Raw genomic sequence first — 22,668 nt, forward strand, 5'->3', positions numbered from 1 at the left:
CATTTGGTCCATAATTATGATGAATATATTGAAAGGAGACATGGTTGTCAAATGTTGTTAATTAGATACAATTGTAGTTAAAATTCATTTGAATGTCATCCAGCAAACACCAGCAAAGCACTGCAAGATAGCTGGGTGTATGAACACTGCTATATAACATAGAATTAATATAATCAAACATATAAAAGTGACACTATGTACTTGCCATACTTACCAAAGAAGTAAAAGCACAGCAGCGCTGAAAGAAATGGTGCAAAAAGTCAACAGGCCGGGAAGAGGGGGGTGAATCATTTCTGTTAACCCGGACAAACCGGTAGCCTTGAGCCCCACCGAAAGTAAGGCAGGAGGTCGAGCGCACGAACGACATGCTGTTGAGAGTTGAAGTCTCACGACCAGCAGCTTTTGAGGCGGTTGATTCGAAGGGTGAGAATTCCAACACGTCCTCATCAGATTTGCTTACAGAGGAGGGAGAGATTGAGAGAGAGGAAGCCACAGAAAGGATGTGTAGCTGAGGCGGTCTTTAGTATGACTTTAACCAACACGTTAGAGGAAAAGGAAGAAGAAAAAAAAACAAGTTTTATTTCCTTTTCTTTAGTGGGTAAGCTTCACTGAGAAGAAACATCTGCCATTCTGGTCTTGAGATTTTTATTAAAAGGGAATGCAGTGGTTTCAGAAAATATTCAGACTCCTTCACTTTCGCCATTTTCAATTGTGTTGTTGATTTACTGTACTTTTAAATGGGCACAATTGCCATTTTTGCCCATCAATCTACACTTAATAGCCCATAATGACAAACAAGTGTTTAGCAAGGCTTGCAAATTAATTAAAAATCAAAAACTGAAATCTCTTATTCATGTAAATATTCAGACCCTTTGTTGTGGCACTCCATATTGTGGTCAGGTGTATTCTCTTTGCATGTATTATCCTTGAGATGTTTCTAAAACCTGATTGGACTTCACCTGTGGCAAACTGAATTGACTGGACATCATTTACAAAGGCACACACCCATGTATATGGGGTCCCACAACTTACACTGTCCCACAACCTGAAGTCCAAAAAACTCCCTTTACAGATCTCCAAGATCAAATTGTGGTGAGGCCTTGATCAGGACAAGGGTAGAACACCATTTGTAAATCTTTTAATGTTCCCAGTAGCCTCACCAATTCTGAAATGGAAGACGTTTGGAACCACCAGGAGTTTTCCTAGAGTTTGCCATATGGCCAAACTGAGTAATCGGGTAAAAAAGTCCTTGGTCAGGGAGATGCTAAGAATCTAGTGGTCACTCTCATAGAGCTTAAGAAGTCCTCTAGTGAGATGGGAGAACCTGTTGGAAGGATGACCATATCAGCAGCTCTGCACCAATCAGACATTTATGGCGGAGTGGCTAAATAGAAGCCACTCTTGACTAAAAGGCATATGACAATGAAAAGATCCTTTGGTCGGATGAGACAAAATTTGAGCTACCTGGACAGTTGTAAAGCTCATCACCTGCCTAACCCCTGTGGTGAAGGATAATGGTGGCAGTATTATGCTAAGGGGTTGCTTCTCAGGGGCATGGACAAGGAGACTGGTCTGAATTGGGAGGATAAAGAATGCAGCCAAATGCAGAGAGATCCTTGAAGAAAACCACTCTAGAATGCATGTGAACTCAGACGACAATGACTCAAAGCATACAGCCAAGACAAGATCTTCAGTTGTCTTCTTGGAGCATCTTCAGGACAACTCTCTGGCCACCCCTTGAGTGGCACAGCCAAAGCCCACACTTAATTCAATAAAACATGTGTGGAGAAACATAAAGATGGTAGTTTACTGATGCATCCCATACAGTCTATAGGAGCTTGAGAGGCTCTGTCAGGAGGTATGGAATAAACTGTCCAAATCCAGGTGTGCAAAGCATGAGGAGACTTACCCAAAAAACCTTAAAGCTGTCATTGATGCCACAGGCGCCTCTAAGGACTGAACTGTGGGTCTGGATACTTATGTGAGTAAGAGTGGTTTAGTTTTTGATTTTAATAAATTTGAAAACTTTTCTAAAAACATGTTTTCACTTTGTCGTAATGGGTTATTGAGTTATAGATTCAGGGGCAAAATGGCAAATGTATCATATAAAATGAAATCTAGAAACACAACAAAGTGTGCAGAAAATGAAGGGGTCTGAATACTTTCTGAACCCACTACACATCCTAATATGTGACATGCTGCACCAGGTACATAAAGCAATGGCTGACGAGAAACCATAACTGTTCCTACAATTCACAAGAGCCACTTTCCTTAGCTAAAGCTGTGTTTTTATCTCTCCAGTCTCTAGTATGTCATCATTACATACTAAAGCACTCTACTAAAGCAATTGGGGTATCACTCAGTGTCATTATTCTGGCCCATTACAGTGTAAAGGTGCAGGGCCAAGACAGGTTTGTGTTTCTACCTTACAGCCCCATGGACCTCCAGTAGGTTTACATCCTTGGCAGGTCGCTAATATTTCCTCCTATATCCCAAACAAGTTACGATAAATGAAAAAATACTTTAATCAACATCTACTCTAACTTAATGTAAAAGAGTAACAGCACATAAATGAATAAGTCCAGTGATGGACTGCTGTTTAGTTGACTATTACTTGCCTTTGCCTTGACTACAAGAGGTAGCTCTTCATGACTCTGTAATGGACTTAGTGAGATCAAAAAATTAATGGTTAGATGGGTAGAGTGTGTGACAATATGTGAAGGGCCATACTGGGATGTGATTGACCTTTTGTATGTTTTATGCAGTCTATACATGGACACAGACAGAGAAGGCTGGAAGAGCAGAGCATCACCTCTGTGCTGAGCATGAACCCATGACGTTCAACAGAGACTATTGTGCCAGTGCATTGGTCAAGAACCCAATTCTAAAGTAAAGCAAGCTTGACCCTTTTTCTGACAGCCAATAACCTGTTACCTTACTGAGCCTGTGCTGTACGACTTCTTTCCAGCACCAGTCTCAGTCTCAACCCCTAATTATGTTGTGGTAAATAAAACATGAGATGTGAAACAGATAAGCTTTTCTTCTGTTTGTCAGGTCTTAAACATCCAAGTCCCGTATTCCTTGTAGTTCCATTACATGCATTGGACTTCTGGGTAAGTGCTCATTTGGCTGTCAGTTCTCACATGCACAGAGAACCCATCACATCTGACTTAACACAAAATAAAACCGGTCTGATTTCTGTAGGGCAATTCTCAGACTGAGTCGTTGGGAACATCAGACTACATGACTGGTGGCCATGAGAGCGCACTGTGACTGCCTCTGACTCGTAAAGATTATATAAATAAAGTCTGCGACTGATAATCCTTGGAATGTTCATGTAATGCGACTGGACCTTTAGTGATATGGGCTAAAAGCAGTCCGTGACTCTGTTGTCAATATGGCATATCTCAAAATGTTCCAGTGGACCCAGGTTTCATAAATACTGAGTAGGAAAGACACAAACTGTGAACTCTCAAAGTCCATTCTTGTCATCTAAAAGTGATACAGACTACCTCCATCATCAGTCTTCTAGGGCAGAGGTCTCCAACTTGGTGACCTGGTGAGATCACAGATGGGGCAGCACACCCTAGAACAGGGGGGCTAGTTTCTGATGCCAACTGGCTTCTGTTCCCTTCATTTTGGTTGACTTGTTTTTTTTTTGTTTTTTTTTTGAGATTCAGTCCTCTGAATTGCTTTTTTTTCCTTTAAACGGCACCCAAACAAAAAAGTGACCTGCTACAATGGGGTTTCAAATACCAACCAACAGCCATACCACATGCACTTGAGAAGAGGTCACCCACCTGAAGCTAAGCATGTTCAGGGCCTTAGATGGGAGACCATCTAGGAAAAGCTTGGTTGCTGCTGGAAGACGTGTTAATTAGACCAGCAGGGGGCGCTTACCCTGTGGTCTGAATGTGGATTCCCATGCCTCAGTGCAGTGACGGGACACTGAGCTGTAAAAATGGTGTTATCCTTTGAATTAGCTGTAAAATCGAGGTCCTGCCTCTTAGTAGTAATAAAGGATCCCTGGGCATCCTTCATAAAAAGAGTAGGATGTATCCAGATGTCCTGTTTAAATTGCCCACCACGGCTTGGTCATTCTGGCCTCCTAATCATCTCCTGTCTCTAGTTGGTTCTTTTTCACCACCTAACAGTAAATGTGTGGTGCAAAAATGGCTGCCGTCGCATCATTCAGGTGGATGCTACATGTTAGTGGCGGTTAAAGTTGCCAGCCACCCCTCTCGCAAAGTAAACTGCTTTGAGTAGTGAGAAAAGCTTTATACAATTATAAAGAATCATTAGGAATCATATCAAGGTGTCTGAAACCATAGACATATATAGATAGATACCACATTCACTGTGTTGCCCAGTCAACACAATATGTCAGCGTGTCCGCCCTATTGCGAGTGGCAAAAGTGCCATTTAAACTAATACAGGTAGACGTGGAAACTGGGTTTTCTGACGAAAAAACAATAACATTTACAACAGTATCATTTACATATAACAGATTTTGGCAAATCGTTTACATGCAATTATTTATATCCATTTATACACTAATAATGGCAATTATTAAATAATAATAATTATTATTATGACATAATTCCTCCCATATAAGTAACATTTCTTGGACTGCCTTCTTCCATCACCGAAACATTTCTAGACTTCATCCTGTTCTTACGCAACACAGTACTGAAGTGTTAGTTAATGCCCGAGTCACCTCAAGTATAGATTACTGTAATGCTATTCTATCTGTCATCACACAAAAACGTATCCATCGCTTACAACTTCTTCAAAATTCTGCTGCCAGGATAATAACCTGCTGTTCTAAATTCACTGAACATACTACACCTACTCTCTCTCAACTTCACTGGCTCCCTGTTAACTACAGAATACAATACTAAATACCGCTCTTAACATTTAAAGCCTACAGACATGCACTCCTCTCGCTCACTCAGATCCTCATCTGCAGCTCGACTTTCTGTACCACACATCAGACTCACTGCTATGGAAGCTCGAACGTCTCGCCTAGTGCTCCTCAACTCGGGAATTCTCTTCCCTCTCATATACGTAAGTTCAATTCAATAACACATTTTAAAACTGCCCTCAAAACTTATCTTTTCAAAATGGCATACCAATTGTGAATTTTGCACTGTTGATGCCAGTTATCTTTGTTTGTTTGCTAATTATTGCTTTTTGATTTATCATTATCTTGTTTTAATTTTACTAATGTTGTTTAATTTTATTGTATGGTGACCTTGAGTGCTAAGATTATGAAACGGGATTTTCTAATGGCCAAATATAACCAAAACAATTGTTCAGCCTTACCTATGAAACGCAATCCCCCGAGATCTCGTTTCGATCGTACAGCGGTTACAATCCCAAGCAGCATATGCGCGAGGAATCTTTATCCATTACTTCACTCCACAGCAGTGCCACTCGCAATATGGCGGCGACGTTGACGTGCGATGTTGCTGGTCATGCAGCTCGACTTTCTGTAATTCTATGTCTGAAACTGACTTCATTGTGGTGCAATCGGTGTCTTGCAGTGTATCGTCACTTAAACGTCATTTAATAGTTAGTGCTTCAAACATTGAGCGCGCAGTTGTAGCCTGTGAATAAGTCGCGGAAATGCGCGTGTTCGCGGTATCCTTGCTGCGGGCGGAGCTTTCGTAAAGATGGATTGCTTTCTTTAAGAGAATAGAAATTGGACCTTTCAGTGATCGGTAGAGAAGGACAAAGTCTAGTACTGATTTCTGTACAAGCCCTGATCATGAAACATCACAGATTTCGAGGTTTCATTGGCATTTTTGCTAGGAGGTACAAGGGAGACTGAACTGGATGAAACATCTGCTGCTTACACTCGGTCCATGTGTTCTGCTGATCGTCTGGGCAGTAGCGCAGCAATTCACCCAGAAGCCACCAGATGGCACTCTAGCCTAATTCCACCTGTACTTTTTGGAACAACCAGTGACCTGAACTGAATGAGGAAAAAGACTCAAAAAAGGTGTCGCCTGATAGCGGTTAACAATGGACGCTGCTTGTACGTCATATGTATATACAGTAAGTTTAGATATAAAAGATAAGAGAAGCAACAGCTCGTTGTCAATATAGAAGAGGACCAAAGCAAAAAGTCAAAATAAGGTTTAAGAGAGTTACTTTGTTGTAATATTAAGATACAACATTTTAAAAGGTAGACAGAAATTTGTGTCATTGATGTTACTCACTAATTTAAAGATTAAAAATACACTTTTGCTTGCATGTGTGTTTTGCTTAGCCCATTGCGGGTACACTGGTCAAATTCACTACCAAACCGGGCACACTCCAAAGAATATAACTGATTAGAATATATCGCCGGCAATCTAAAGGTTTTAACATAACAGATTAGAATATATAGCAGGCAATCTAAAGGCTTAAATCAAGTAAGAAAGCGTTTATTTCAACATGCTAAAATAATTGCTGGCGAGTTTTGCCAGGCCCAATGCAGATATACATTTTAAATTCAATGGCAAACATTGGCCACTCTTAAATCTGCTGCACTGGACAGAATGTACTGTAATATTTAAAGGGAAAATGAAACTGTTAAACTGTATTAGGTCGCATACATTTGGATGGATTTTAGATCAACAGAGGGGCATAAGTTACATTTTATATTAAATCTCTCCGGCCCAATATTGGTGCAGTTCTCTGGCATACTTGGTGCTCTCCCACTTCTGCAGCACAACTGCAATATTTAACAGACGCCGAAATCGGTTAAATCTCATTAGTTCACTTCTTTTTACGGTTTTACAATAAGGGGGGCCCTGTGTTAAAACACATTTGATTTTGCCGAGCCCAACACTCAAGTTAAACACATTGGCAAACCTGGTATACTCCCAAACGTTTACAGCCAATGAGTACACAAAGGTGGAAAAACAGGAAAAGAAAGACCCCACCCCCTTTTGTTGTGTGATTTTTACATACCAGGACATAATTGATAATAATGTAGATTTCTGTAATTCCTACGACTAATCAGTATTTTTTTTTCCTGCTGTGCGTTGCTGCACTTAAATGTCTTAATTTGTTTCCAACTCCTAAACTAATAGCAGCATTCCCACTAGATTTTCGGGCAGATTCTTAACGCACACGCTTTCTCAGAAGTCTCATTAACACTTTAATCGAACTAATAACTGTACGAGCTCAGTCGTCTGAACCTTTAGGTCTGGTGTATTAATTGTTGTCTGTTGGGATTACACCACTAATCCGAGACATACACGTAGGAGTTTCAATGCAGTGTGCGCATGACAATAAACCTGATATTATATTTACTTTATTTGCATGAGCCGCCATACACAGCAATTCTAAATACTATATAATGACTACATCGCGAAAGCCACAACCTTCCAATTTAAATTATGCTTTATACCTGGTTAAAAGATAAACAACAACTACTTTCTAATAGGTCGCTATCAAATTTAAAGAGTCCGCATCGGTGTCAGGTTACGCGGAATGTGAGTCAGCAACCTTTCAACAAAGATGTCACAGGTAAAGCGACAAGAAGCGCAGTCGTGCCATACGCAATGCGACTGTGTGCTTTTACTTTACCATTGCGTTTATCCCGAAGTCGCTACTTTGGAATCCAGCGTGTGACAATTCAAATTTTTTAAAGTCCCTGTAGAATTAAAATTCAGGATTCTTAATTAACTGCGGTGGGCTGGCGCCCTGAACCAGGGTTTGTTTCCTGCCTTGCGCCCTGTGTTGGCTGGGATTGGCTCCAGCAGACCCCCGTGACCCTGTGGTTAGGATATAGCGGGTTGGGTAATGGATGCATTCTGAGTTGGCAGTCACCTAAGGATTGTTGCCCTCTCGTTTGGGGTGCCGCAGTTCAGCGTTAATCATAGACGGGGTTTCTAAGATTTCCAGTGACAGACCCAGCAAGACTTAATTTTGTGTTGGCCCATCACTGAGAGAACCACAGGTTTCCTATCCAAACCAGCCACAGAAGAGAACAACACAATTACACCAAATAGGTTTATGTAAGTATCTACAGTTACTGAGCATGAACATCTGTTCACCTGCTTATCCACACAATTATTTAATTAGCCAATCAAGTGGCAGCAGTGCAATGTATAAAATCAGGAGCTTCAGTTAATGTTCACATCAAACACCAGAATGGGGAAGGAAATGTGATTTCATTGATTTTCGACTGGCACCCAAACGGATTGTTTTGAGCATTTCTGTAACTGTTGATCTCCTGGGATTTTCATGTACAACAGTCTCCTGAGTTTACTCACAATGGTGCAAGCAACAAAAAACATCCAGTGAGGTTTTGTTGATTTGAGTGATTAAAGGATAATGGCCATACAGGTTCAAGCTGACAGAAAGGCTACAGTGACTCAGATAAACACTGGCGTGGGCAGAACAGCATCTCAGAATGCACAACATGTCGAACCTTGAAGTGGATGGGCTTCAACAGCAGAAGACCACGTCGGGTTCAACTCCTCTTAGCCAAGAACAGAAAGCTGAAGGTGCAGAGGGCACCGGCTCACCAAAACTGCACAGCTTAGTACTGGAAAAATGCAGGATGGTCTGATGAATCTCGATTTCTGCTGAGGCACACAGATGGTAGAGTCAGAATTGGGTGCCAACAGCACAAATCCATGTAACCAACCTGCTTTGTGTTAACAGCCCAGGCTGCTGGTTGTGGTGGTTTAATGTTGTGGGGACTTTGTCCTTGGCGCACTTCAATCATCGCTTGGAAGTCACAGCCTATTTGAATATTGTTGCTAACCATGTGCATCCCTTCATGGCAACGATATACCCATCTTCTAATGGCTACTTCCAGCATGATATTGCACCATGTCACACAGTAAAAGTCATCTCAAACGGTTTTCATGAACATGACAAGGAGTTCAGTGTTCTTCAGTGGCCTCCCCAGTCACCGGATCTGAATCTGAAAGAACACTTTTGAGATGTGGTGGAACGGGAGATTTGCAGCACGACAAATGTTCAGAAATTGCGTGATGCAGTCATGTCAACATGGACCAGAATCTCAAGGGAATATTTCCAACATGTTGAGGAATCCAAGCCATGATGAATTGTGCTGTTTTGAGAAGAACGGTAGGCCCTACCCAGAATTAGCATTGTGTTCCTAAGGGTTTGCTCATTAATGCCAGAATAAAGATGGAGGTATTTACTTGTGCCCACATCTTGAGGTACATTTTTTAGCTCTTAAATAAACTACTGTAATAAAATGGTGCAAAAAGATGCTGTCTTAATTTCCAAAGAATGATGAAATTCAGCCTTATTGTGATCAAATGCTTTGAGAGACTGGAACTCATTAAACAGAATATGCCATATAGTTTGGTTAATCCACAGAGGGTTTCATAACCCTTGCACTTCAAACCGTCTGGAAGGCATTGGTAATAAAAATTGATATATAATGAACAGACTAAAGCTCAGTATTTAACACTGTTATACCATCAGACGAGATCACAGAGCCCCAAGACTTGAGACTTAATGCCACCTACAGCAGCTTGGACTTCGTAACTGGCAGCCACCCGTTCCGAGCTGAGGATGTACACACTTCCGGAGATTTTTTTTTCCCCACAGAATTTATTTAAAAGCTTCCAGACAGCAATTCAAGCCTTTGTTGTGCAAATTACATAACTTTTTGAAACACAATTTATTTCATGAATTTTTAAAACACGGAGTTTCACTCCAAACTCAATTTGTGCAAATCACTACCAGCCACCCATAGTGAAATTGGATGAGCAGACCTGCTGTAGGTTTCTTATATTCATAGCCTAACATTTTGTCTGCTCTCTGTTCCCATTATAATACTGTCATTAGCCTGTGGGTGACATTGAGGAAGAATATCACGGTACTGTGTGCATGTAATAATAAACTTGAAATGAAATGAAAGGAAACTATTGTAGCAAAAGGGAGACTCCTGGTTTAAATTACATACACCCTGTCATATAAACACAATATGATTAACTGACTAACCTGAATGAATGGCAGGCTTGGTAGAATTCTTAAAACATCAGATTCTTACCTGCCATATGTTGATTTTTTTTATTTATTCTTTGATTTGACAGAAATCTGTAATATACCCATGTCAGGCATGTTGTGGCACACACACAGTTTATTATTATTATTTTTTTTTTCTGGGTTTTGGTCTACTGAACTCAGTGAGTTAGACTTTTGACACAGCATGAAACTGTCATGTATACTTGAGACTGGCTTTCAGCCACTTTTAATTTTTTTTTTTTTTTCAATATATTTAATTTCTAATTTCTCTAGGTATTAATTAAGTATGTGGTGGCAGCCTCAGTGTCCAAGGTGCTCATTATGAGTATACTATATCAACATAAAGACCTCAGCTAGGCCCTATGACTGAATAGCATAGTCCATAAACAGCTGGAATGACATAACTGGGGGGAGACTAGGGGGTGTACAGCTCCTCAAACACCCGACACAACAGACACCTGGACTCAAGTTCAGCATAACACACATTTACTCAGCTGTGGGAAACACTTTTTCCTCATTCCCACCTATGTAGCAAAGTATAATAAGTGCAAGCAGCCTCTTCCTTTGTCGCTCTTCTGTGTCTTGTCTGCCTCCACTCCTCCTCCCGACTCAGGCTCCTTTTATTGAGCACCTGGAAGTGCCCCAGGTGTCCCGTGATCTCCTTCCAGGCATACTTCCGGGTGTGGCGGAAGTCCTGCTGAGGAGAGCTCAGCCATTCCCCCTGCGCCCCCCTGGCAGTGGCCACAGGCCCCAGTAGTGTTGAGCTTCAATGCTCCAAACCCATGGCACCATATCAATCCGTCCTGCCCTCTGTTATCCAGGGGGAGGTATTTCCCCATGCAAGCTCCTTCCTCCATTCCTTCTGTTAAGAAGGTGCCCTGCTGGGTAAGAGTCCTGGGCTGTCACTCATGCTGGTAAGTCTGGCTAGATAGTTCAGTAGCATTTGAAGTTTGTTAAAGGTAGAGGAGAAATCTATAATAATATCCATAGTAGACACAGGATGGCATAAACCTTATTTATGTTAGTAGGATTAGTTTTTGTTTTCCTCTCCTCCCTAGCCAGTTGATCCTTGTATACTTTACATAGAACTGGACACTCATTTTTTAATTCTATTTTTGAACACCTGATGCAGATTTTATTTTAGAACTTTATTTATTCATGGAAATTTGCTGGCGGCTGCCGAGGTATCCGTGTTCCAACCAGTGACAAACCTTTAAATCCTGTACTTTGCACAGAATGTGAGCGGTTTCCATCAGTGTGGACTTCAACACCTCTTGGAGTGTGTGGTGTCCTGTCAGCTCTTGCAGATTCTTGTCTAATGACGCCACTATGAGCTCTGACCACCACAGGCACAGCTCGAGTCTTGGTGCTCCACATCTTGCTGATCTTAATCTGCAGATCTTTATACTTGCTCTGCTTTTTAGCTTCTTTCAGCTGTTGTCATCTGGGACTGCGACATCGATTGCTTGTCTTTTTTGTGATGCACCACCATATAAGGACAGGGGCAGATCTACTATGAAACTAATGAAGCTGAAGATTTAGGGTCCCTAATATCAATGGGGCTCCATAACTCAAAAACTGTAAGGCACTGGAATTTTTTTATTCTCACTTTATATTGACATTGAAGAAGGGGCCTGAGTTGCATATTATAATCTTTCTAGTTAATCATTAAAAGGTGTCATTTTGCTTGACCTCTTACTACATCCATACACGGTACAACACCCTAGTACTTAATTCACACCAGTGACATTGACATGCGAGATAATCCAGTGCAGCAATTTTGATCAAAATTGGAGATGTAGTGGTTACATCTTTAAAAAATGTATGATGATCTTTCATGGAACAACCCCACTGGAGAAGATAAGAGATGTTCCCCAGACCTTGTTGCTGGTTGCAAATGGACACCCATAACAGTTCAAGCTTCAAGGCCCCAAAACCACCTTTGTATCAGGATGGTTAACTGAAATGGCATGATTGCTTTGACTGCTATGTCCCTCATGATGGTAGTGTCTCCGATGTTGATGACAGCTCTTGTCATGTGCTTGTACCATTTCTCAGGCATCTGTCCATCTAGTGGGCCACAGATTGACCAGTGCAGATAGTTGGGAACCTTTTTGTGCCAGTTTATGTATTCAGTAGAAGCCCTCAGCCATGCTACACATCATCATGATAATTATTATAAACCATACATCAATGTTTGCATGGCAATAGACTCAACAGTATAGGAATCCATTGATATTTTATGTGTGGAGATTAAACTGCAAAGTCCATCTGAGTGACATGCTCACTTATGATGCCTACAGAGAAGACAGGATTACCTTGCAGCTCTCTTCCTTTAACTTTAATAACTCAAAAACTTGGCATTCAGCAAGCAAATGTCTTATGATAGTGAATGTCAAGCACCTGGAAGAACCTGAAATTGACTCCGTGACAAAAAAATTACATACCAGCCATGACCCAAGCCACCCATCATGTGTAAGTTTTCACTTGGCGTGCCATAACATTTGAATGGCATAGCTCTTGAGATTATTAAAATATACATGGTGGATACATAATTTAATCTCATGAGAGGTGGCTTACAAAAAAATGAAGACACAGTTGGAATGAGACCAACAGCAAAGTCAGCCAAGCTGGAAGAAGCCACTACAGTATCACGTGTCATAAATGTGTGTGAGATAACAGAAACTAATGAGGGGCAGCGAGCCAACCAGGTAAACCAGCATAGTGCATTTGAAAGGAGATGCAAATCAGAAGCAACGGTGACAGCACACTGGATAAATGGAACAATTCATTTGACTGAAAAAAAATCAATGCAAAGGTAAAGATAATGGCAAACAACAACTCCACTTCAGCAGCAGCAGCATCATTGTTTCAAAAAGTACACTTTAAATGGTGCAACTTTTTTAGTTCCCATACGTGTTAACTTCCTAAACTTATGAAAACAGGAAATACAGAAAGTAGAAAAACATCATGCCCAGAAAAAGCAAAAAAAAAGAAGAACTGCCATGGTACCTGAGAAAGGATGGTAAGCTCTTTAGGTAGATAGACTCAGGAGTTCACACTGACAAAAATGATCATCTTTTCATCATTGCCAACGGCAAACTAACCAGTGATACTGTGCTCCTAGTAGCCCATACCCTTTTGATGTGTCCTCTCACCTTATTTTACAAGGAGTAGATATTTGTTGTGTTCAAATTATAATTAGAAAAAAATAATGGGGCACAAATCAGGAATTATAAAAAGAACCCTCCACATAAACACTCACTCTCATGTCCACAGACAGCCCTGTGAAGAAGCCAGAGGGGTAAAAAGTAAAAAACAAAATGTAAAAAAATTGCACATCTGCAGCCATCCAGTCCCCTTATAACTGAATGGCGGCTAAACACTAGTTGATAGTGGCACTCTATGACTTGTTGATGCGCGAAGCTAAGAGTTCTAAAAGAAGTAAATTGTAAAGGGAAGATTTACAGAAGTTAGGAAGAAGTGGTTAAGGACTGTTTTGCTGCTATACTGCCTAATGAGACAATAAATAAATAAATAAATAAATAAATAAATAAAACAGGTAGACAAAGAGGCAGGGGAAGCACGAGGCCACAGGAGAATATTTGAAGACAGAATCTTAAAAAGAGGGTTAGAGACCAAAGACACGGCAAGGCACCAAAGCTTAAGAAATCAGTCATTTACTTTTGATCTATCAACTATTACATAGATAGATAGATAGATAGATAGATAGATAGATAGATAGATAGATAGATAGATAGATAGGTGTGAAAAACTATTTGCCCCCTTCCTGATTTCTTATTCTTTTGCATGTTTGTCACACAAAATGTTTGTGATCATCAAACACATTTAACCATTAGTCAAATATAACACAAGTAAACACAAAATGCAGTTTTTAAATGATGGTTTTTATTATTTAGGAGAAAAAAATCCAAACCTACATGGCCCTGTGTGAAAAAGTAATTGCCCCTTGTTAAAAATAACCTAACTGTGGTGTATCACACCTGAGTTCAATTTCCGTAGCCACCCCCAGGCCTGATTACTGCCACACCTGTTTCAATCAAGAAATCACTTAAATAGGAGCTGCCTGACACAGAGAAGTAGACCAAAAGCACCTCAAAAGCTAGACATCATGCCAAGATCCAAAGAAATTCAGGAACAAATGAGAACAGAAGTAATTGAGATCTATCAGTCTGGTAAAGGTTATAAAGCCATTTCTAAAGCTTTGGGACTCCAGCGAACCACAGTGAGAGCCATTATCCACAAATGGCAAAAACATGGAATAGCGGTGAACCTTCCCAGGAGTGGCCGGCCGACCAAAATTACCCCAAGAGCGCAGAGGTCACAAAAGACCCCAGGACAACGTCTAAAGAACTGCAGGCCTCACTTGCCTCAATTAAGGTCAGTGTTCACGACTCCACCATAAGAAAGAGACTGGGCAAATACGGCCTGCATGGCAGATTTCCAAGACGCAAACCACTGTTAAGCAAAAAGAACATTAGGGCTCGTCTCAATTTTGCTAAGAAACATCTCAATGATTGCCAAGACTTTTGGGAAAATATCTTGTGGACTGATGAGGCAAAAGTTTAACTTTTTGGAAGGCAAATGTCCCGTTACATCTGGCGTAAAAGGAACACAGCATTTCAGAAAAAGAACATCATACCAACAGTAAAATATGGTGGTGGTAGTGTGATGGTCTGGGGTTGTTTTGCTGCTTCAGGACCTGGAAGGCTTGCTGTGATAGATGAAACCATGAATTCTACTGTCTACCAAAAATCCTGAAGGAGAATGTCCGCCATCTGTTCGTCAACTCAAGCTGAAGCGATCTTGGGTGCTGCAACAGGTCAATGACCCAAAACACACCAGCAAATCCACCTCTGAATGGCTGAAGAAAAACAAAATGAAGACTTTGGAGTGGCCTAGTCAAAGTCCTGACCTGAATCCAATTGAGATGCTATGGCATGACCTTAAAAAGGCTGTTCATGCTAGAAAACCCTCAAATAAAGCTGAATTACAACAATTCTGCAAAGATGAGTGGGCCAAAATTCCTCCAGAGCGCTGTAAAAGACTCATTGCAAGTTATCGCAAACGCTTGATTGCAGTTATTGCTGCTAAGGGTGGCCCAACCAGTTATTAGGTTCAGGGGCAATTACTTTTTCACACAGGGCCATGTAGGTTTGGAGTTTTTTTTCTACCTAAATAATAAAAACCATCATTTAAAAACTGCATTTTGTGTTTACTTGTGTTATATTTGACTAATGGTTAAATGTGTTTGATGATCAGAAACATTTTGTGTGACAAACATGCAAAAGAATAAGAAATCAGGAAGGGGCAAATAGTTTTTCACACCACTGTAGATAGATAGATAGATAGATAGATAGATAGATAGATAGATACCCCAAATGTATCCGACAGACTTCCTACTACATACTGGCAGCATTCAAGTTCCCAGACAGACCTTTCTGCAGGTTTTCAGGCATCTTGCATGTCTCTGTAGTGTGCAATGCAAATGACTAAACAAGACACAATGACACTGTTTTGCAATGGAAATATTTCAGCTAGCTAAGGAGTGAATACACAAGAGTTATTTAAAAAAGCTGCATTCGAGGGCTTCTTCTTCTTCTTTTGGTTGCTGCTATTAGGGCATTGGCAGAAAATGAGATAAAGTCCATTTAAAGCCAAACACCAAATTCACCAGTGTTAAATTAACATGCCTATATAAGAAGACAGCTTTTCAATATATGGCGCACACTTTTGGGTGTCACTTGAACAATACAAGACTTAATTTTACAACTCAAGCCCCCAGAGATTTGTGGTATGAAAATTGGCCTCTGTGCCACCAGATCACCCTGTTCTAAAATATCTATAGTAAGTGACTGGAATAAGACTAAACAATTTCTTTATTGATACGTTTCGGTTATTGGATTGCATGCAGAACACTATTTTCTGATCGGCTGTGACACTGAGTCCTGCAAACAATAGGCGTACTGTCCACCCCGGTTGCTTCTTGCCTTCCACCCAGTGCTGCTCCGATAATCACTGGTTCCCTGTGACGCTAAACTGGGTGGATTAAATTTACTTCTCAGCACATGTAAGATTAAATGTACGGTATATGCCTATCATGTTTGTTCAGTTCCTGTCACTTGACTGCATGCTACATGTGTATTTAACCTCATCTTAATAACTGTCACTAGACACGTGTGTGCACAATGACACTTGACCACAACAGAATATAACTTTGAGAAAAAAGATGCAATACTTTTAAAAAACAATGCAATAATCACTACAGAACAATGCAATTCTTTAGCAAAATAACTCAATAATTATTGTAATATAATGCATTTTATTTTTTGAGTGACAGGAATAAGCTTCCTTACACATCATCTCTTAATCTCTTTACTTAATCTTATAGAGTTCATCTTCTTCAATCTTTCCATATAGCCCATAATTCTCAGTTTCTGGAATTTGCCTTGTTGCTCTTTTCTCGACTTTTTCTAGCATTTTTATGTCTTTTTTGCAGTGTGGAGACCAAAACTGCCCACAGTACTCCAGGAGAGGCCTCACCAGTGTGTCATAATTTAAGCATAACCTCTTTTGACTTGTGTGCCACACATCATGATGTACAGGATAACCGAACATCCAATTATTAGCCTTCTTAATGGCTTTTGTAAACTGTCTTGAGGTACTGTAGATATGGTTGACTTCAATATGACTCCTGGATCCTTCATATAAGCAGTACTTTCAAGTGTCAGACCTTCCATTGTGTATTCAGATGTAACAATTCTACTTCTTTCTGGCATTACTTTAAATTTACAGTACTTACATTGACTTTATGGTATGGCACATCATATTGTGTCTGAGGGTTCTTCTACACCACTTGCCTAGTTTTCTTTAATATTGTTTAGATTTCTTCCCATTGAACACATCATTCTGTTCTGTTTGCACTGTATATTTTAAGATCACTGCATGGTCTTGGGTGGAGATGTCCATAGAAACAGCTACCACACCATTAGTTAAGTAAATAGTTACTTACCCTTAAGTAAATAGTGAGGCCTATTGACTATGCTGGTGGACATGAAATCACAAGTCTGCAGATGTAACTTTATCTAGGGATTCATAATGTGATTGGTACTTGCAATGAAATGGACACCATAATAAAAGAAAGAACGACTATGTGACCCTGAGCAAGTCACGTGACCTTTGACAATGCTCAGTATGTAAGGCTGTATATACAGCAAGGTTCTGCACTATGCAATCAACCACCTTTTCTAAATAATATTTTCTTGAACACATTTTTTAAATGTACATAATGTATGAAACACTTTGGAATTGTGTTCACCATGGAAGATGCTCTACAAATTTAACTGCATTTTGGAGGACTTCTTTAGGTATATTTTAAAGTTAAAATAATGAACCAAATTTCTTCATCAGGGCTAGTTTCTTTCCTACTCTGGAGCTGAGCAGATCCAGGAAGGTATAAGGATTCTCCAAATTCTCCATGTGGAGTCTGTAGAGGTATTGGAGTGGGGCACATTATTTCAATTTTAAATAGTTTTTATAGGCCAAGTGATCCAGAACTTTTTTTAGGAGACAAAAAACATACTTCTTAATGGCAATGATGGCATTGTCCTGAAAAGTGTTGAATAAGTTGTAGATTTACTGGGTTATCCTGTATCTTCATTGCACATAAGATAATAATAATTCATTACATTTATATAGCGCTTTTCTCACCACTCAAAGTGCTACCACACAGGGAGAACACAAACCCATGATCTTCTTACTGCATGTGGTACAAAGACTATATTTATAAAATAGGTAAATGAGTGATTTTTATTTGCTTAACATGATTATTTGTAATCTGGGTAAGTTTTCAGAGCACATTGGAAAGATGTGCCTCGTGTAAAGACCCTATGTCCATTCCAGGTTCATGCAGAACATCAAGTGCAAGGTCAGAGCAAAGGCTTGACGTAAGGCTGGTCCATCAAATGCACACAACCAAAATGGAGAGAGTCACTGGATGACCTCATGAATTGTGGGGAAAGCTACTATATGTGCCACTTGTGATTGCCTGGTTATCTCCAGTATTGCCTGGCATATAACTTCAAGTACTAGTCAAAGCAACCGTCCTGTGCTCGCTCCCTTAGACCACTTGCCATCAAGCTATTATAATTCTAACTCTGAGAAACATTTACATGTATTTACTTAGCAAACACTTTTATCCAAATTGACTGACAAAAGAGCTCAGTCAACATAATCAAGTATACATCAGTCTGCAGAACTGTTTGGGAACAAGTGTTACAGGAAAAGGTTACAAAACTGATCATCACAAATGAAGAGATCAGAACAAAATGAAAGCTACATTCAATTCCTAGATTACAAGAACCTAACAAAGTCAATTAGGTAGAAATTAACCAAACAAGGGGCGGCACGGTGGTGCAGTGGGTAGCGCTGCTGCCTCGCAGTTCACTTCCCGGGTCCTCCCTGCGTGGAGTTTGCATGTTCTCCCCATGTCTGTGTGGGTTTCCTCCGGGTACTCCAGTTTCCTCCCACAGTCCAAAGACATGCAGGTTAGGTGCATTGGCGATTCTAAATTGTCCCCAATGTGTATTTGGTGTGTGTGTGTGTGTGTGCACACCCTGCGGTGGGCTGGCGCCCTGCCCAGGGTTTGTTTCCTGCCTTGCGCCCTGTGTTGGCTGGAATTGGCTCCAGCAGACCCCCGTGTCCCTGTAGGTAGGATATAGTGGGTTGGATAATGGATGGATGGATTAACCAAACAAGAGAGACTTTAAATGCATTGAGGGAGAATTTTGAATAGAGTTCGGTAGTTCATTCTACCAGCTAGGAGCTACACATGACGAGTCCGGACTGAGATTTAATACCAGGCGGTGGTGGCAGCATCACACACCATTTATCAGGAGCACAGGACCTCACAAGTGCCTCCATTTATATATAAAGTGTTGACCCACTGACTACTCTCTGGGCAAGCATTAAGAATCTGAACTTAATATGTGCTGCTGCATTGTTCATTTAGATAGAGTTTACTATTCCAAAGGGAAATATGTAGGCAACATAAAAGTATCAAAACATAAGTCACTGTTACACAAATACAAGAAAATAAGCTAAGACACAAAACATGAAAAGTAGTGTTAATCTAAGTACGCAGATCCAAGATTAATGTAAACCAGAATAAGGCATTACCACCAGGGTGCGCACAGCTCCCCAAATACCTGACACAACAGACATGTGGCACAAAACAAGACTTTTTGTGGGAAACACTTCCAAATAGTCGTTTCCCACCTGCTTAAATTCAGTTCCAAAGCACAACATACAGTATTTTGTCTATACTCTCTCTCTCTCTCTCTTCGTCTCCTTCTTCCACCTCCACTACTCCCTCAAGCTTTGTCCACTTCCTCCCAACTCTGGCTGCCAGAGTAATGGTAGTAGGCTTATTATATAGAGCACCCAGAAATACTTCCAGCAGCACTTCTGGGTGTTGCGGCAATCCTGCTAAGGAGGGCTCAGCTATTCCCCTTGCGCCCCCTTGGTGTTGACCATGGGCCCTGGCAGTGTTGAGCTTCCATGCTCCAACCTTGTGCATCATAGCAAACTAGGAGGGCTGCCCTCTGTCATCCTAGGGGAGGTATTGACCCATACAAGCTCCTTCCCCCAGTCCGTTTCTTAAGAAGGGATCCAAGCTGAGATAACAGAAGTTATCTGAGACAGGAGTGACACAAGGCAACCTCAGCTGGTGGAACAACAGACATGCTGCTGCATTTTGAATCATTTGTAGCGGTCTGGTGACACATGCAGGTGCCCCTGCCAGCAGAGATTTGCAGTAATCCAGACATGACTAGGAGACTGTAGGACAAAGTGGACATTGCCCATTCTGTTAGGATTTAGTGGACCAGGAGTCATGCTGCATAGGTAAGGTAGTGATTTAAAGTAAGGAAGACAGACGTTTCAAGATAAAGGAGTCTGCATGTTGATTATGACTATGCAAGTAAGAATTTCACTTGACTCCATACAAGTGGGAGCAAATTGGAGCACAAAGACTGTGACTCGGGCACAAATCAAACCTGGGATGTTCACGGGGTGAGACAGCATTATTACTGCACCGACATACAGTATGACTCTGTCATCAAAGCCAATGTATATAAGTGATTATTAAATTAATTCTAATCCTAAATAGCATTTTGGGAAGTCTCCAGAGATTAACCTTTTTAATGACGTTCACAATGAAAGAAGCCATAGAAGACAAATTATTGACTGGCTGACTTATTTGGGTGTATTTATAAATCAGTCACATATGACCCAAAAACGTTCAACAAGTCTTTTGTGAAAGATATTCTACAGTAACATAGAAGTTTTGATTTCTGGGGGGCACAACGGTGCGCTGCTTAACCCCACAGCCTCTCACCTCCAGAGTCCTAAGTTCCAGTCCGACACAGAGGTTGCCAGAGTGGAGTTGGCATATCCTCTAAAGTTTGGCTCCGAATGTGCCTGGACTTCCTGATAAGCTCAAATGTGTACATTTTTAAATATGTATAGCTGAAAGGGAACAGCATCTCATTTTATTTCACAAGACACTTTCTTAATTTTATGTGGCGCCTTGTCCCAGGGTGGGTTGCTACTTTGTGCCGCCAACTGTGAGAACAGGCATTGACCCAAAAAACTCAAAACTGAACAAACTGGTATGTGGATGGATAGATTCTGACGGTTTTGTCATAAATTAAAATACTCAGAGCTCAAAACGCACATTTGTAAGTGGCATGGCAAAAAAAGTGAGTGATATTAAAATAACTGATGAATGGTTTTCATGAATTTCCATCCACTGTTTACATTCACTTTATTCAATTATAAGACTGAAGGGGGATGCTGCCTATCATGGCAGCATCGGTTGAAAGGCAGGACACAACAGTGACTGAACAAGGCACTATATATAATTAAGAAAATCTTTTGTGAAGTACATTTAGATTCTGTTCCCCTTGAAAGGAGCTACATATATATTTATTGACTAAAATGTTAGTGACTATTAGGAAGTTAAATCTTTTCTGAAACACATTTAGTTGGCACGGTGGCGGCGTTGCTGCCTCGTAGTTAGGAGACCCGGGTTCGCTTCCCGGGTCCTCCCTGCGTGGAGTTTGCATGTTCTCCCCGTGTCTGCGTGGGTTTCCTCCCACAGTCCAAAGACATGCCGGTTAGGTGGATTGGCGATTCTTAATTGGCCCTGGTGTGTTTGTGTGTGTCCTGCGGTGAGTTGACACCCTGCCCAGGATTGGTTCCTGCCTTGTGTTGGCTGGGATTGGCTCCAGCAGACCCCCGTGACCCTGTGTTCGGATTCAGCGGGTTGGAAAATAGATGGATTTAGTTAAAACATTTACTTTTTTTTTTTTGGACTAACGGTGACTTACAACATTGGAATGCACAGTAGGTTACATTTCTTTTGTTTCCCAATTGGGACACAGGCAGGTGAAATGACTTGCTCAGGGTCACACAGTGTCAGATTTGAGACCCCAGCCGCCGGGTTTACTTAACCACTGCGCTGCACCGCCATACCAAAAAAAAAACATGAAAAATAAAGCATTTTCTATAAGGTAAACAAAAATAATAGAATCAGAAAAAGCTGAAAGCAGTTTAGTTGTAGATTTTTTTTGTCATCGCGTCTTTACGCTATACAGCAATATGCATTTTCCACAAATCAAATATTATATGACGGTTTATGACCAGTTTTGTGAATCCGCATTACGTATCCTGCATGGCGCTATATAAAATATAGCTTGACCGAAGAAAGACCACTCTTTCTAACTCGAATTTTCTTCCAGGTAGCACGTTAAACTGAGAGACCGAGAGCGAAAATCTGAATACAATATGAATATTCAATACTTTAAGAACTTCAGCAATGAAATAATTTAAAAAGAAAAAGAAAATTTCGTTTAAACTAACTTAAAAACACACAATATAAGTGTCTTTAATAATAGTAAGAATGTTTAAAATCTTACCTTGTTACATAGATGTTGATCCGATTTCGAAGGGCGACTCTTAAATCAAATATTTAAAAACTAAAATGTAAATCAGCCTGCCGACCAGTTTCCCATTTAATGAAGCGCAGGTTCTCCAGGCAGCCAGGTAGACTTGGGTCACTCCGTTCCTCAAGAATTTTACATTTTTAAATGCACTCTTCTTTTTGATGCTCCGTTATTGTACATCGTGCCATTATCGATCAGAGAGTCAAATCACAGATTTTCATGCAACTTCATCGAAACGCACTGCGATTCCCTGGTGAATTTAGAATGGGATAATTATTTGCGCTGGTCGCTTGAGACTTTGTTGCTGTTGAGTCGCTTGAATCTGCAGCGGCGGCGGCTATGGAAACTGAGCAGAAACAAAACGCGTGCTCCCCCGGGTCCTAGTGATCGACGGGTGTTAGTCATATAGAACCTTAGCGCGATTCATTTTATTAACCGTTTATTCCAAAGGTGAGACGATGGACCATTGCGTTTATCTCGGTAGTTCGTGGATCAAAACAATAAACATATTGTATTAAAAAATATCTGCATTATTGTGGCGATCTTCAACCGATTGTTGATTAATTCCATTAAACAGTGACATTTTCTCTTTTTTTGCCTTTTTTATGATAGTGATTTGTATGGTGGTGAAGTA

The 22,668-nt window shown here is 40.6% G+C and overlaps 1 protein-coding gene across 3 annotated transcripts in view; it reads right to left on the reverse strand.

The window, feature by feature from the left end:
- zdhhc11 (zinc finger DHHC-type containing 11) overlaps positions 1-22,355 on the reverse strand; it is a 78,071-nt gene extending 55,716 nt beyond the window's left edge. For 2 of the 3 annotated variants that reach the window (XM_039737364.1, XM_039737363.1), the window contains exon 1: positions 215-482. In XM_039737364.1, coding sequence (XP_039593298.1) covers positions 215-367 — 153 coding nt within the window. In that variant the 5' untranslated portion in view covers positions 368-482. Of the gene's footprint in view, positions 1-214; positions 483-22,007 lie in introns of those variants that run through there. The other variant, XM_039737365.1, reaches the window with a different exon arrangement.
- Positions 22,356-22,668: the final 313 nt, after the last annotated feature.

The sequence above is a fragment of the Polypterus senegalus genome, chromosome 15 (assembly GCF_016835505.1).
Source record: "Polypterus senegalus isolate Bchr_013 chromosome 15, ASM1683550v1, whole genome shotgun sequence".
Lineage (NCBI taxonomy): Eukaryota > Metazoa > Chordata > Cladistia > Polypteriformes > Polypteridae > Polypterus > Polypterus senegalus.